Source organism: Pithys albifrons, chromosome 6 (assembly GCF_047495875.1).
Source record: "Pithys albifrons albifrons isolate INPA30051 chromosome 6, PitAlb_v1, whole genome shotgun sequence".
Taxonomy (NCBI): Eukaryota; Metazoa; Chordata; class Aves; order Passeriformes; family Thamnophilidae; genus Pithys; species Pithys albifrons.
Window position 1 is genome coordinate 7161010 of NC_092463.1, and position 13501 is coordinate 7174510.

Here is a 13501-nt window from a genome sequence, read left to right on the forward strand (position 1 = left end):
AATACAAAGCAGATAGCCAATAATGTATACTTATAATACAGCCCTCTTCTTTGTTTTTGTACTTTTTTTTCCTCTTTTGTTTTAAACAATTTGGTCACAATGCACCTTTGATATAAAAGCATTTTAAACTTTATTATTAATACTCAGAACATTAGGATTTCCAGAATTTTTTTTTCAGTAGCATTTGTAGAACCACTTTTGGTAACAAATACAGTAGTTAGGAATGAGCATCCAGATGAGAATGCGTAAGTGTATTATCCAGAATCCTTTCCAGCTAAGACCACAGGGCTGGTACTGTGATGAGTAATAGTACTAGAACCACAAAAACACTAGAGTATGTTTCTTAGAGGCTACATCCTCTTTTGCTGGAACACTTTAGAAATACATATTAAAAAGTAAGGCAACAACTCCAAACTGTCCAAATTGCTATCTCCACTCAAATTCTAATTAGATCTGTGACCACTGGAGATGAATTTCACGCTTCTGTTGTTTAGCATATGTATTCTTTCTAAATGGTCCAATAAAAACATACTGTAATAATTTAGCAATTAGTGTTTCTCCAACACCTCAGGTACATGTGTCCAATGCTGCATCACTAATACTGGTTAGGTACTGAAGTTCAGGGTGTTACCACTGCCCATTTTTTCAAGGATTGTGGACACTAATCTGGATTTGCAATAAATAGGTGCATGAATCCAAGGTTCCTCTTTCTACTATGTTTATCACCTACTTGTTGTTTAACTCCTAATGTTCAAATTAAGGAAGCACCAGAGACATCCTGGTACTAAAAAAATTCTCACACCAGTAAACAAAACTTTTATTCAGGACCAATGTTTTTGATGGCCCTGAGCTGAATGGACATTCAACTTATGAAGATGTGCAAAAGGAAAAAAAAAGTCAAATTACAGTAAAGTTATCCAGAGAAGGAGGATGTTACACAAACTCATAAGGAAATGACAGTCTTTTTTCTCTTTTACTATAAATACACGTAACAGTTTAGCAGAAAGACAAGCTAAATTTTAAGATTGTTCACATTTGAAAGTTGTATTATACTCTCTGCTAACGATAAATAAGGAACAGGTCCTGACAATGGAATCTGACATTGCAATTTTCATCAACAGATCTTTGAAGACTGGTTTTAAAGAAGGGTTAAAACAATGATTATGTTTGCAAAGTTCTGAGAAGTCCATCTGTTGTCCAAACTTTGGATTAAAGTCCTTATTTTATTCCTTTACTTAGAGACAGGTATATACAGTGCTGTTGTAATAATGAAACAAATGTGAAATCTACTGTAAAGTTGCACAATACAGAAAACTGTTGCTCCATCTTCTACTACATAAATGTGTGACTCCACAGGTTAATAATGCTGTTTTGTTTTTTTGTTAAGTTGGAATTATTCCATCACGTCTAAGACCTCTCTTTAATTCCAAATCCTCCAGTTTTTTCCACAGTTCTTCACGCTCTTTCTCTTTCTTCTTCTCACTGACAGATGAAATAAAACGAAGTGTTAGCACAAGAGAAGACTTTATAATATTTATATTAAAATAAATAATTGGCATTATTAGCTGCACTAATTTTCTTGAACTGCAATTTTCCTAACAAATTTAATTTTTAAAACTATTTTCTTTTTTTCTTCCTTTTTATTACCAACATAAATATATCAACAAGCAGTATGAGAAGAACATAAAATGTAAGCTGAGAAAAGTGACAGTGTTCATAGACACTAATTTGCAATGAGGAAGAAAAAAATGCAGTGGTCTTTAATTATGAAACTAATGGGTCAAGATTATAAAAATTAACATTATGACTCAATTATTTAATTATTTTTAAGTTTGATTATTTAAGCATGGTATTTTTTAATATTATAAATTACAGTCACTTTCTAGAGCAAGCTTTCCATGATTCTTTTAGAATCACTGCTCAAACTTACACTGAGTGGTGGCTTCCATTTAGCTTGGGCACCATCCAAGGAAAGTTCAAGCTACAAGATGTGACTTTTGCTCAATGAGTCATTCTTTTTCCTTACCAAATTCCTACCAGATTTATGCAGCATTTGCTTTAACAACAGACTTGAATGGTTGATTTGACAAAATTAAACAGCAAGCCTAACATTTACTTTACCTGCATTGTTTGCTTTCTGCATTTCCTGTCTCTGCCACAGCTTACTTTGAATAAATCTCCTTAATACTGTGAGGTACAAAATGCTTTCACCTTACAGGTTTGGATGAAATGGAAATCTAACAATGACAGAGATACAAGTTCTCTGCCAGTCACATTAGAGATGCCTTGAAAAACATTTCAGTGGATTAGAAACATCCCTCCACATCTTGATTCAGTCAAAATACCAACTCCTGGCTCATGTATTTTGAATTTTAATTTCCCAAGAGTGTTTTGAACACATAAAAAATACAAACAACTTTTAGATAAGTCCCCAAAGAACAGTAAAGAAAAAAAAAGAGCCCATTGTTACTAAAAGTATTTAAAATTAAATAGAAAAATAAGTGAAATAGCCTTACATTTTTAGGCTACTCACCAATATTTATCTTTTAATCATTATTAAATATATGCCTGCTGACCTCAAGGACTGTTAGAGGATGATCAGCTCATCCAACTTACCTATTTGACCCATCCTAGTCATGATACTGAACATATTTGTCCTCAAGTTTTAAGTGTTATCAAAGCTACTCCTTTGGAAATGTGGTTTTACTAAAATGCTAAAGATTTTCCAGGAACATTAAGGTAAATATCTGTTTATACCTCCAGGTGTTTGCACGTTTTAAAATTATAAGCAGTAAAGAAAAATGGTGAAATGCTTAGCACCAGCCTCTGACAGGAGATATGACATCAGCAGGTGCAAGAAAAATCCTTTATGCAGCTCAGCCACTAAACCTCCCCCATTATCCAGACACAGGACACACCACTGCAGAGTCTGGTTCTGGAGAGAGCAGGTTCTTATCCTGGGGGGCAAAGAGCAACTGCAAATTGATTTAAGACACCAGTGTCCCTCAGTGAAGTTTACTCAGTTTTTTTTCACCTGATGCTTTGCACAAGGTGAAACTTTTGAGAAAAGATGCTCCACTGAAATTGGAAAATGAAGATTAAGGCAAATAGAAGAAAAGTAAAAAAGCTACTAAGCATAGAACTAATGATTCTGAGTGGTGTTTAATGGATCCTGCATGCTAAAAGACTCAGATAAAGATCAAGGCCTCTGAATAAGAAATGAAAGGGCTGAGAAATGTCTCTTGGCTTTCAGACCACATCCAGCCTACAAACAGCAGTTTGGAAAATCAAATCTTTGGGGTTTCCCTCATGTCTCTTTCCAAATCTCAGTGTAACGTTTTCTTGTGAACTCTTTAAGAAAAGTGTTATCTATAAATCCTTGTTTTACTTTTACTATTGAAGATCTTGATACACTTAAGTCTCCTGGAATGTGGAGTCAGAAGGAACTGCCTGAACCATGTGGATTCCCAAGCCATGGCAATGGATACTGTATTTAATAAAGGGTAAAGAACAACCTGCACATAAAACCTCACACCTTGAAATGAGAGGGCTAATGAGCAGGCCAGGGCAAATATGGGGGCACTGTGTCTACCAAGTGTGAGATGATGCAATTGCACCTGAGTGTAAGGGAAAAACTAAACAGCAGGCCTTATGCACAGCTGACAAAAAAAGCTTTAAAAAGTTACCGCTGACGATCTGACTTGTAAGTGGCTGTCAGCTCGTCAAACATGGTGCTGTTCATTTCCATAAATGCCTTCAACACATTGTAGACTAAAGCCACAATAGCCCTGTGAAAAATTGAAAAAGAAGAAAGGAGTCCATTAGTTTCAGGTGAAATCAAACGTGAAATAAAAGTGTCTTCTCTTCCCTGCCTGTCTGTGACCAATTCTGTTCTTGCAAGGATGATAATGTAAATTCTTTGATTTCAGTGAAAGGACTTTTGATTAGCATATTTAAAGGTGAGAATCAGCTTTCCTGTCTCTGCTGACTACTGAAATGGAGCAAGCCAAAACTCCAGGGTAAAAGGTAACAACAGAAAGCTATTACATATAACTACAGACACTCTGCCCGCATGCTGTGGAGCAATTCTGAATGCAAGTTCAGGGATTCAACTCATCAATGCTGGCAGAAGGTATAGAATTCAAACACAAAATGAGAGTGATTCATATTTCCTTATGACTTTTCTATGAAGCTGAATATTCAGCGCCCCTATGCAAAATACAAGGCTGTATTTCAAGAGTGATTTCCTTGTGCTCATATATTTCATATTCATTTTCCCTTTCACAGTTCCTGATCCACTACTATGGCTGTCATATTCAGATCCAGGCCTGCTTAAGAAACAGCTCTTCAGCCAGGAGGCAGTGAATCAACAGTACAAGTGCCAGGAACCTTTGGAGCTAATCCATACAGCAGACAAACTATGTGCCATTTCCTACATATCCTCATCTCTCCTTTCTTTCAATAAACTTTCTTTTTTGTTGCCTATATGGAAAATTTTCTTATAAACAGAAAAATTCTTTAAATATCTTCTTTATTTGACATGTATTTTTATCTGTTTTGTGTGTCAAAGAAACCAAATCCCTATGGGTATGAACAACCTGCAAACTGGGATACTGGAGTGTTCTCACTACCAGAAGCATCCCAGGACACAGCGTGAAGGTTTGGGCAGAAGCACAGGCAGGTTGGAGATGGTAAAGCAGTAAAATGCCATGGAAAGTGTCTTTTGTGACCAGTGTTAATTACAGAAGCTTTCCAGCAGCATTAGATTTGTCATGTAAGCACACAAACTTGAGAGCTTGACCAGGTACAGAACAAAGTCTAATGTTTGAAAAGATTAAATATTTTACAGTAAGGTCTTAAAACCACTGAGAGCTGAATGTAGCACAGCTCATTAAAAATACTGGGTTTACTAAATGGTAACCATCTTGACTTAGAAAACTTTCCAGCTCAAGAATGGAATACATGGGATCTAACTGTAAGAGTATTTTTCATCACCACACTTTCTACTGGGTCATTCTGTTTAAAATAAATATCGCAGGATATCAGTATGAAGTAACTGCTCAATTATTGTAATAGAGAACAGCTGTATTTAAATAAATTTAGAAAACAACCCAACAAGAATATACTGATGTCTGTATGCTTCACAGATGTTTAACAAAATGCCAGTACCAGAGATCTCCCAGAGGTATCAGCCCCATGATACAACCACAAAGCTTTATTAATTGCCAAGTGATATTCCTCTAGACAATTTACCATCAGGCTTAAGAGTCAACCAGTTTATAAAAAACTGTGTAGGAGAAAAGCCTGATGAGCAACACTTTTTCTCCAATAACAATGTAACATCTAATTTCTCTTTTTTTCCAGCTTGTGAGGTCTATTTTTATCCCATAAGGTAGTGATTTTTTTAGACACACCAGTTAATTAAAAACAGAGACAAGCTCAAGCACAGACTGATTTATATTGGCATTAATAGAGTTGCACTTGCTCAGACCAGCTTTGAGTTCAAATGTTCTTCAGCAGACCTTCCCCAAGTTTATCAGTGGTATGTCAAATGGTAAGATAAAAGTGTAAAGGCAAAAAACTTACGGATTCCAGTGCTCTTTAGAAATCCTGTAAAGGCTGGAAAACATGATGGGAAGTATAACATTTGAGTTCTCCTCTATCAAACTCATGATGTACTCGTTATTCCAATAATACAGCGCTCTTTCAGCCACCTTGGAGTCAAAGGAATAAAACATTAACAGGAATTCAGATAACCCATAATTTTCTAATTTTCTGAAGGAAAAACAAATCACAGAGAAACTTCACAAAGATGAAATTAACAGGAGTCATTAGTTTTGGGGTTAAACAACTCTAATCAGTAACAAAACATGCATTAATGGAATTAAGTTTTTAACCTATAATTCTGATCCCACAGCATCCACTCTCTTTCCCCTGAGTGACGTGTTGCTGCTCACTGAAGACCAGGTGCAGACACTGCATTAATGCTGCAGCTGTGGAGGGGAAGGGAGAGCAGAGAGACTTCCCATCTCCCCTTTCCCTCCCAGTCAGGAAGACTGCAGTCAAAAAGACAACAGTAGTGCTGGGATACCAGAGGAAGGAGCCAGGGAAAGGCTCAGTAGCTGGGCTGAGCGAGGGAGGAGAAATCTGAAGTGTGGGGAAGGTAATAATGACAGTGATCACCTTGGGGCTGAGGAGGAGGAGGGAGGATGAAGATCCAAATGTATGTATGTATGGCCAGACTTCGTGAATGTAGATTTGGGCAGGGCTCTCTCCACGTGGGTGTGCCCTTCCAGTCAGCACAGTGGATTTTTTAGGTGAGGCACAGCACACACAGAACTGGCCCCACCGTTTCAGTCCTCAGGTCCATCTGCCACGGCCGAGTGAGCCTGGACAGTGACAGGGAAGTCCTCGGGACTGTCACAGCACTCGGTACTGACCGGGGCTGACCCTGCTGAGTATCTGAGATGTGACGGGATGGGATGGCAGGGAGGCATTTACTGCCAGAGGAAGGTCCCCACTGAGACTCAAACTCAGGTCCTTGGGATTCAGAGTCCAGAGTGCTCTCCTTTGCATCACGGGACCGCCCTGATCAAAATGATGCTAAAAATAAATGTAGTCCAAGGAAAAACTGAAAAGTCACATCTGCCTTTGTGCCAGAAGAGGTCACTAGGCTTAACATGGAGACACTACAAGCCATGAACTCCAACTCCTCTTCATATATGATTCCATCTAAATCCTATTCATTTCCCTGCTTCCCATTATATAATGTCCTGATATGTTTTCTGTCACCTCTAGCCAGACATCTTGTGGTTACAGAAGGAAGTAAAGCAACAATCCTGCACCAAAGAAGGGGAGCAGATACATCCTCCATGGTCTGTATGGCAGGGACCTGTCACACACAGTCTGCTTGGGTAAGTTCAAGGCCTTATGTGGGGCTCAGAACAGCAAGTTCTAGGGCTGTAACCCCAGATACCTCTAATATGGAGCTCAGAACTAAACTTCTACTGCAACAGATTCTCTTCCACAGAAAACAAGTATTTAAAACCACATGACACAAAATAATAATTATATTTATGGGGGTGTTGGGTTTGAAACTGAGACTATACATTCCTATACAAACAATAACCTCTACCACTGACCTGAAAATGAGGGCTAGAGACACACTTGGCAATTTGTTTAAACAAGGGTTCCTGGATTTTGACAAATTGTGATGGTTCAATTACATCCAAGATTTCCTCCAGCTCTCCTAGGAACATAACCTAAAGACAAGGAAGAAACCATTAAATATAAACCCTCTAAATCATCTTGATCAGCAAAATGCTGGTAACCCTGCAATGCTACTGCTTCAGGGAGAAATGGAAGCCTCACATGGTCAGCAAGACCTTCTCTCAAAAAATATGATCAGTTCTACCTTTAGCAGCTTCTGGATTCAGTCTCTTAAAAGAAGGAGAAGTGTGTCCTCTACAACAAAATTCAGCAAGGATATACTGGTACAATTCTGAAAACCTTGCCTCATCAAAGAATTTGGCCAAGGCTTAAACTTTGCCAACTAAGGAGAGTCTCTTACCTTCATTTTAGAAGCAATATTCAAAATAATGGTTTTGCTGTTTCACAAAACCTCATTAGGGATACTCAAATTTGCATCAAGAATTTGAAACAAAAATGCAAAGGTCTAACTCTATCATTTACATGTTTTGTAGGTAAACACCAGATAGTAAATAATCTTTTATCCTCCCTGGAAAAATACCACCCTCACAAGTAAACAATTCCAACTACAACAGAGTTTTCCAACTTATCTTCAACTATGTTTATTTATTCCTCTCTAAAAAAAAATGCAGTTCTCTGCAGAGGAACCAGGGCTTGTTTTGTGAATAGAAACCACTGCCATCAAACTTTTCTCTTCATAGTTGAAATTGTCCAAAAAGACAGAATTTAAGCACAGAAAAAACATCTACCAGAAATAATACCAAGATTCACCACAGCATGTGCTATCTACCAGGAAATACTTAGAGAGTCCCTGCTTATTATATTTGAGAACAAAATAACTCTTTTGCTTTCTTATACTAGCATATCACTTACCTCTTTCTGACTGCAGGTTTTTGGCCAGAATTTCATTAAACCTCTAATAACCTAAATTAGAAGGGAAAAAAAATTTAGATTTTTTGCTTTTCTCTCAACGGGGTAAACAATTTTTGATGCAAAAAAAAGTATGAAAGAAATATTTACTGGTTCTGTGAGTGATGGGTCTTTCTCCAGAAACTGTACTATGCAATACGCCAGCTGGGAGGAGGGAAGAATTTAAGACAATTAAGTGATAACATTTCTATAAAGAAACCACAAAACCCCGAATTTTTTTTAAAAAGACACTCAAAGCAAGATGCTTTTCAGCTTTCTCAAACTTCATCCAATTTCAAACTGAGATGCACAGTTTGGACTGTGGAAATCCTCTCAAAGTTCAGTTCATAAGAAACAACAGGAGACTTTACAAAAACAATTAAAGTGACAAAGTGACAAATACAATTAACTTGTAATTCCAAATATAGCCATACAACCAATGGTTTGAACCCTCTGTTACTCTCTGAAACTGTGCCTTTTTACACATTTTATACATCAGCAAAATAATGAGAACTCTTGTAAGATGAGCCAATACCCAAACCCTGGAATAACATATTCAAAAGCACAACTTTATCAGCAGAGAAATACTGCACTATCTGAAAATCAGAGAGAAAGGCAACAGGTAGCACTTATCAGGGGAAAAATGATGTCATGAAAGTATAAAAATATATATGAGAGCATAAATTAAGAAATCTGTGAGGGAGAATGCTGAAGATCATGCAAAATGTGGGTATTACTATTGAGAAAGTTGCCAGGGTGAAGAAGAGCCTTGACAGCACAAGACTAAGGAAACTCAAACATCCTCTTGGGAGAGAGAATGGGAAACTTGTGAGAATGAGAAAATAGCAAAGAGGGAAACCCAGAGAGAGAGCTTAACTACCAAGTAAAGTCTCCAAAATATCACAGATATGTTAAGTATCTAATCAGAACAGAGGCAAGACATCCATCATACAAGGCACATTGCATGAATTTAAAAAAATCTACTGTATTTTTTCCACATTTCAGAACTTTCCCCCCACCTTAAGTGCTACATAATTACATTTCCAAAGCAATGCTAAAAGAAAAAATATAATTCTAACTGAGCAGAAAATATATTTATGATTTCTACCTGTGCATGGAAGAGTGATAAACTCCTGACAGTGTGTAAAGGGATCAGCACCTTCACCAGAAACTGTTTATGCTCTGCCTTCAGAGGTAAAGCAAAACCATTGATAATACTAGAAATCAGAGAAGAAATATTTGTTAGTGTCAAAACCATTTTGAGGTCCAAACAAGCACTATCTCAATTAAAATATATTAAGCAGGGAGTATCTGTTTACAAATAGCAGGCTCAGGTGCTGCCTTTGGTCCTATTTAGTAATAGCAGGGCACTACATATCTAGGTAGCAATTCAGCTCCAGCTTAGGAATAATCACATGAACAGCTGCACAAACCTGTTGCCAAACAGAAAAGACCCTGTCTATGTGGTCTGTAAATTCATGAAAGCAAGGTGGTCTTGAGTAATTAACCTACCAAAATTAAGATTTACTCAAAACATTCACACTGCTGCTGTGCTCAAAAAAAAAAATTACAGCATGTGAGGGTGAAGTGCACAAAATTTAATGCACACACATAAAAATCAATCCAACTCTTTGGCTGCAACTTGCATCTAGTTATATATTCTTGGCAAAGAAGTAACAGATTTGCACATGGGCTTAAAGATGAGCATGTGCACACATCTGTTTTCGGAATCAGGGCTTATCATAATAGTTTTTCCAAACCTGACACTACTCTGACGTGTCTAGAAGGGAAGTCTGAGACAGATAATAAATAAAGACTCATTTACCTTCCTAAAATTTCCAACAGTTCAGCTACGCCATTGAAGTGTTCAGTTTCATAAACAAATCTAAAAAAAGAAAAGTTAAATATAAGTGATATATCAATTTCCCAAAGTGTTCCTAAGAGAAAAATACCTTCCTCCACAACTTACCGTAGAAAAATATTATTAATCTGTTTTCGGATAAATGCTCTAAGACCCAGAAACTTGCCATAAATTCTGTGCAGGACTGTTTTTAGGTAGTCTCGTTCTCGAGGGTCTTCACTGTCAAACAGCTCCAACAGCTGCATTGGAAGGAAAAAGAGAACTCAAACAGGGCACATTTTACAAGTGTAACACACAGACTTTTATATAAAAGTAAATTCATGAAAGCACGAGCATGTACAATGTGATATCCATGGTACCCAAGGTGCAGATACACAACACTAAAATAATCTGCTGGAACCTCAGTACAACACCACGAAACTCAGACTAATACATGTTTTATTAACTGTCTCCAAAATGCTGCCTTCCTTTCTCCTCCCCACAATAAATACTGTAAGTTCTCAGCTGTTGGAATATCCATAAAAGAAGACAGTTTGCCTTTTAACCTCCACCATTCCCTCACTCTGCAGATCTAAAAGATCCTCATTGGCTCTAATATTTTTGTTCTCCCAACATTGTGTCAAAGTCACATTTTTCTAATTGTTTGTAATTTCTCTGATGAGCTCTTAAGCCTTCCTATGGCACGGCCTTCACGTTGGGGAAAGACTCAACAGGGAAAGTCTCTGCCAGCAGTGGATCTGCTGTTACAGGATCTCCACCAATTGACACAAATCAAAGCACCAGGAGGAATTAATTAATAAATTTCAATATCAAAACTCATTTAAAAAAAAACCAAAACCACCCACAAAACTGAACACATAAAAAACCCCAACAAACAGCCCAACAACAGAAGACTCACATTTATTATGCAGCTCCTAAATAAGATTTTAAAATAGCAAAATGGTCATGTGAGACTCAGTCAAAAAAGAAACTATTGCAGTGTCTTGTCTTGTACAAAATATATCCCAAAATACTGATATCTGAAGGTGCCTCTAAGAATTAAGCCATGAAATGAGTGCAGGACCAGCACCTGCAGACAGATCTTTGTTCTATGTCCCTTCAACCCTCTGCCACAAAAACATGAGCCACCTTCTCCAGTTTTTGTGACATCACAACACTGGCTATTCTGGTGGACTTTTGGAATACATGAGAAGGTAAACTTTACTTAAAACCAAAAAAAAACATCCACCCCCAAGAAATGCACATTAAACAGTGGAATTTTAGACAGTAATCATAAGCAACCAGTATCTCTCTTGCATGAAAAAGAAAGCAACTGTCAAGGAGCATCTGTCTTGCAAGAGAAACAAGAACAGTTTCCAAAGAGGTCTTGCAAATGTGTAAGATGCTGTCAGAAAATTATTACAGGAATTGCAGAAAACAAAATTATCTAAATTATAAATATTACCTCTTACAAGTAGATATGTCAGTGATGTATGTGTATGCTACACACAGCTCTGTTAAACTGCTCTACAACTTAGAGGTGAAAATAAAAAAGGCAGAAAAATATGATTAAAAGTTTTTAAGCTGTCTGGGATTTTACTTCCAACATGCAGGTCTAGGACTGACACGCTTATCCTTCTTCATTGTTTTGGATTTTTTGTAGCTCATAATGTGACCTCACTGTATTTTTTTTTTTGCAGGAAGAACATGTGGTGGGAATTTCATGTCAGCTGCCCTCCAGAGGTTACAGACACATTGCATTGTTCAATTAGTTCTACAGTTAAATAAATAAATAGTTGTCTCACCCTTCCCCAAATAGCACATTTCACCCTAAGACAGCAAACAGCTGGAAACACTTAAGTTTTTTGTTTTCTTACAGAATTGCAAAGTATTTATATTTCCAGTTCTCTTCTACGGATCCTCTCTGGAAACACTGCTAAACTCAGGCTCAGTCCCTCATTAAAAAAATATAAATAAATAAGACAATTAGTTTGCTATGTCCAATTTGTTATCAGGTTTCAACAATAAAGTCTTATTTTTATGGACAAGCTGCAAGACTTTCATAATTTATGGGACTATTCTAAACACACATAGAAAAGGGAAATAAATTTTCCAAAATAGCAACCTACATAACACAGAGACTTGTGGATATATTTGAATAGTATGTCTCTTAGCAACCACTGCCAACCATTTCAGACTGTATATAAGCTGGCTTTAGAACTGAACAGTTACCTGGTAAGGACAGAATTTTATTAAAACCTACAGCTGAAAGCCAGAAACATGCCTATATTAAAAAAAAAAAAAAGCAAAAAGCAAGTAAACCAGAAAAGGCTTGGGGAAAAAGTCCATTTTTTCATATAGTCATTCTTATGAAACAAAGTTCATAAAACAGGAAACAAAGTTCATAAAATGAAAAAATAAAAGAGAGAAAGGTGATTTCAAAGACTATCACACTTGTGTTGCCAGTGTCATGAAATAACAAACATGATTAATGACTTTAGTCTCAAATCACCTTCCTGTGTAAGTGATCTGTAGTCAAATACTCTCAGGAGTTACTCCAGACACAACAAATACAATAAAAAGTGGAAGGACAATCAGGTTCCTATAGGCTAAACACAAATATTTACACACATGGAAATATATCTACTTGCACATATATATATACACACAAACATACACATAGATATAGATAGATATAGATGATATAGATATGTCTTAATAGAAATTTTTATAGAAAATGTGAATTTTAAATTGACACAGCAATATATAAATGTGCATCCCCAAACAGCGTGGCAGGAACATGAATCCTTAGAGTTCTTTTGACCTATCAATTGTCATATGTTTTCTGGTCTATAGGTTTTAAAATCTCACATTCCTCTTCTTCAGCAGATACCATTCTTTCATTTAGTAGACTTAATAAAGACTAGCAGGATTAAAAAAAAAAAAATCTTTGTTTTAGACCCTTTCTCCTGTGCCAAACTGTGCCAGGTTTGAGTATCTTGAAAGGGCATGAGTGGGACGTTGCCAGTCATGACCAGGCCCAGCAGCACATAACAGGAGCATCTAGGAATTATTTTCACTAGATTTTGAAGCAGAGCACATGCATTCATTCCAATGCAACCCTGCTATACCTAAAGAAACTAAATTCAGCCTGGAAAAACCTCTCAGGAGTGATTACCCTGCATCTTCTTACATCTCCAAGTACTGGATGATCAGACTGATGCACCTTCTTGTTCCAATCCGTACTGAGATGGACAAAAGGCAAACCACCAGAGGTTTGATCCAGATAAAAATGCTCTTGTTTTTAAAAGATAGATACAATAAAACCATAACTATATCCTACTGCTGTAGGGTGAACCCTACAGTAGGGTGAAAAATGTCTTGTAATGCTAAGAAGGAAATTTAGGTCCCTTCCTTGAATCTTTGAGTATAAGGACAGAAATTGCTCTCTTAAATATATTTTTCAGGTTTTCTTCATACAAACAACACATATGAACAGTAAAAGCACAGTGTGTATTTCCTAAGCACTACAGGGAAAAAAAG

The 13501-nt window shown here is 36.9% G+C and overlaps 1 protein-coding gene across 5 annotated transcripts in view; it reads right to left on the reverse strand.

The window, feature by feature from the left end:
- Positions 1-801: 801 nt before the first annotated feature.
- The window catches only part of PPP2R5E (protein phosphatase 2 regulatory subunit B'epsilon), a 76283-nt gene continuing 63583 nt past the window's right edge, over positions 802-13501 (reverse strand). For 4 of the 5 annotated variants that reach the window (XM_071557332.1, XM_071557331.1, XM_071557335.1 and 1 more), the window contains 9 exons: positions 10088-10218; positions 9944-10003; positions 9227-9335; positions 8230-8283; positions 8083-8133; positions 7143-7262; positions 5587-5714; positions 3687-3788; positions 802-1482 (listed from right to left, as the gene is read on the reverse strand). In XM_071557332.1, the coding sequence (XP_071413433.1) occupies positions 1383-1482; positions 3687-3788; positions 5587-5714; positions 7143-7262; positions 8083-8133; positions 8230-8283; positions 9227-9335; positions 9944-10003; positions 10088-10218 (855 nt within the window). In that variant the 3' untranslated portion in view covers positions 802-1382. The remainder of the gene's footprint in view (positions 1483-3686; positions 3789-5586; positions 5715-7142; positions 7263-8082; positions 8134-8229; positions 8284-9226; positions 9336-9943; positions 10004-10087; positions 10219-13501) is intronic. The other variant, XM_071557333.1, reaches the window with a different exon arrangement.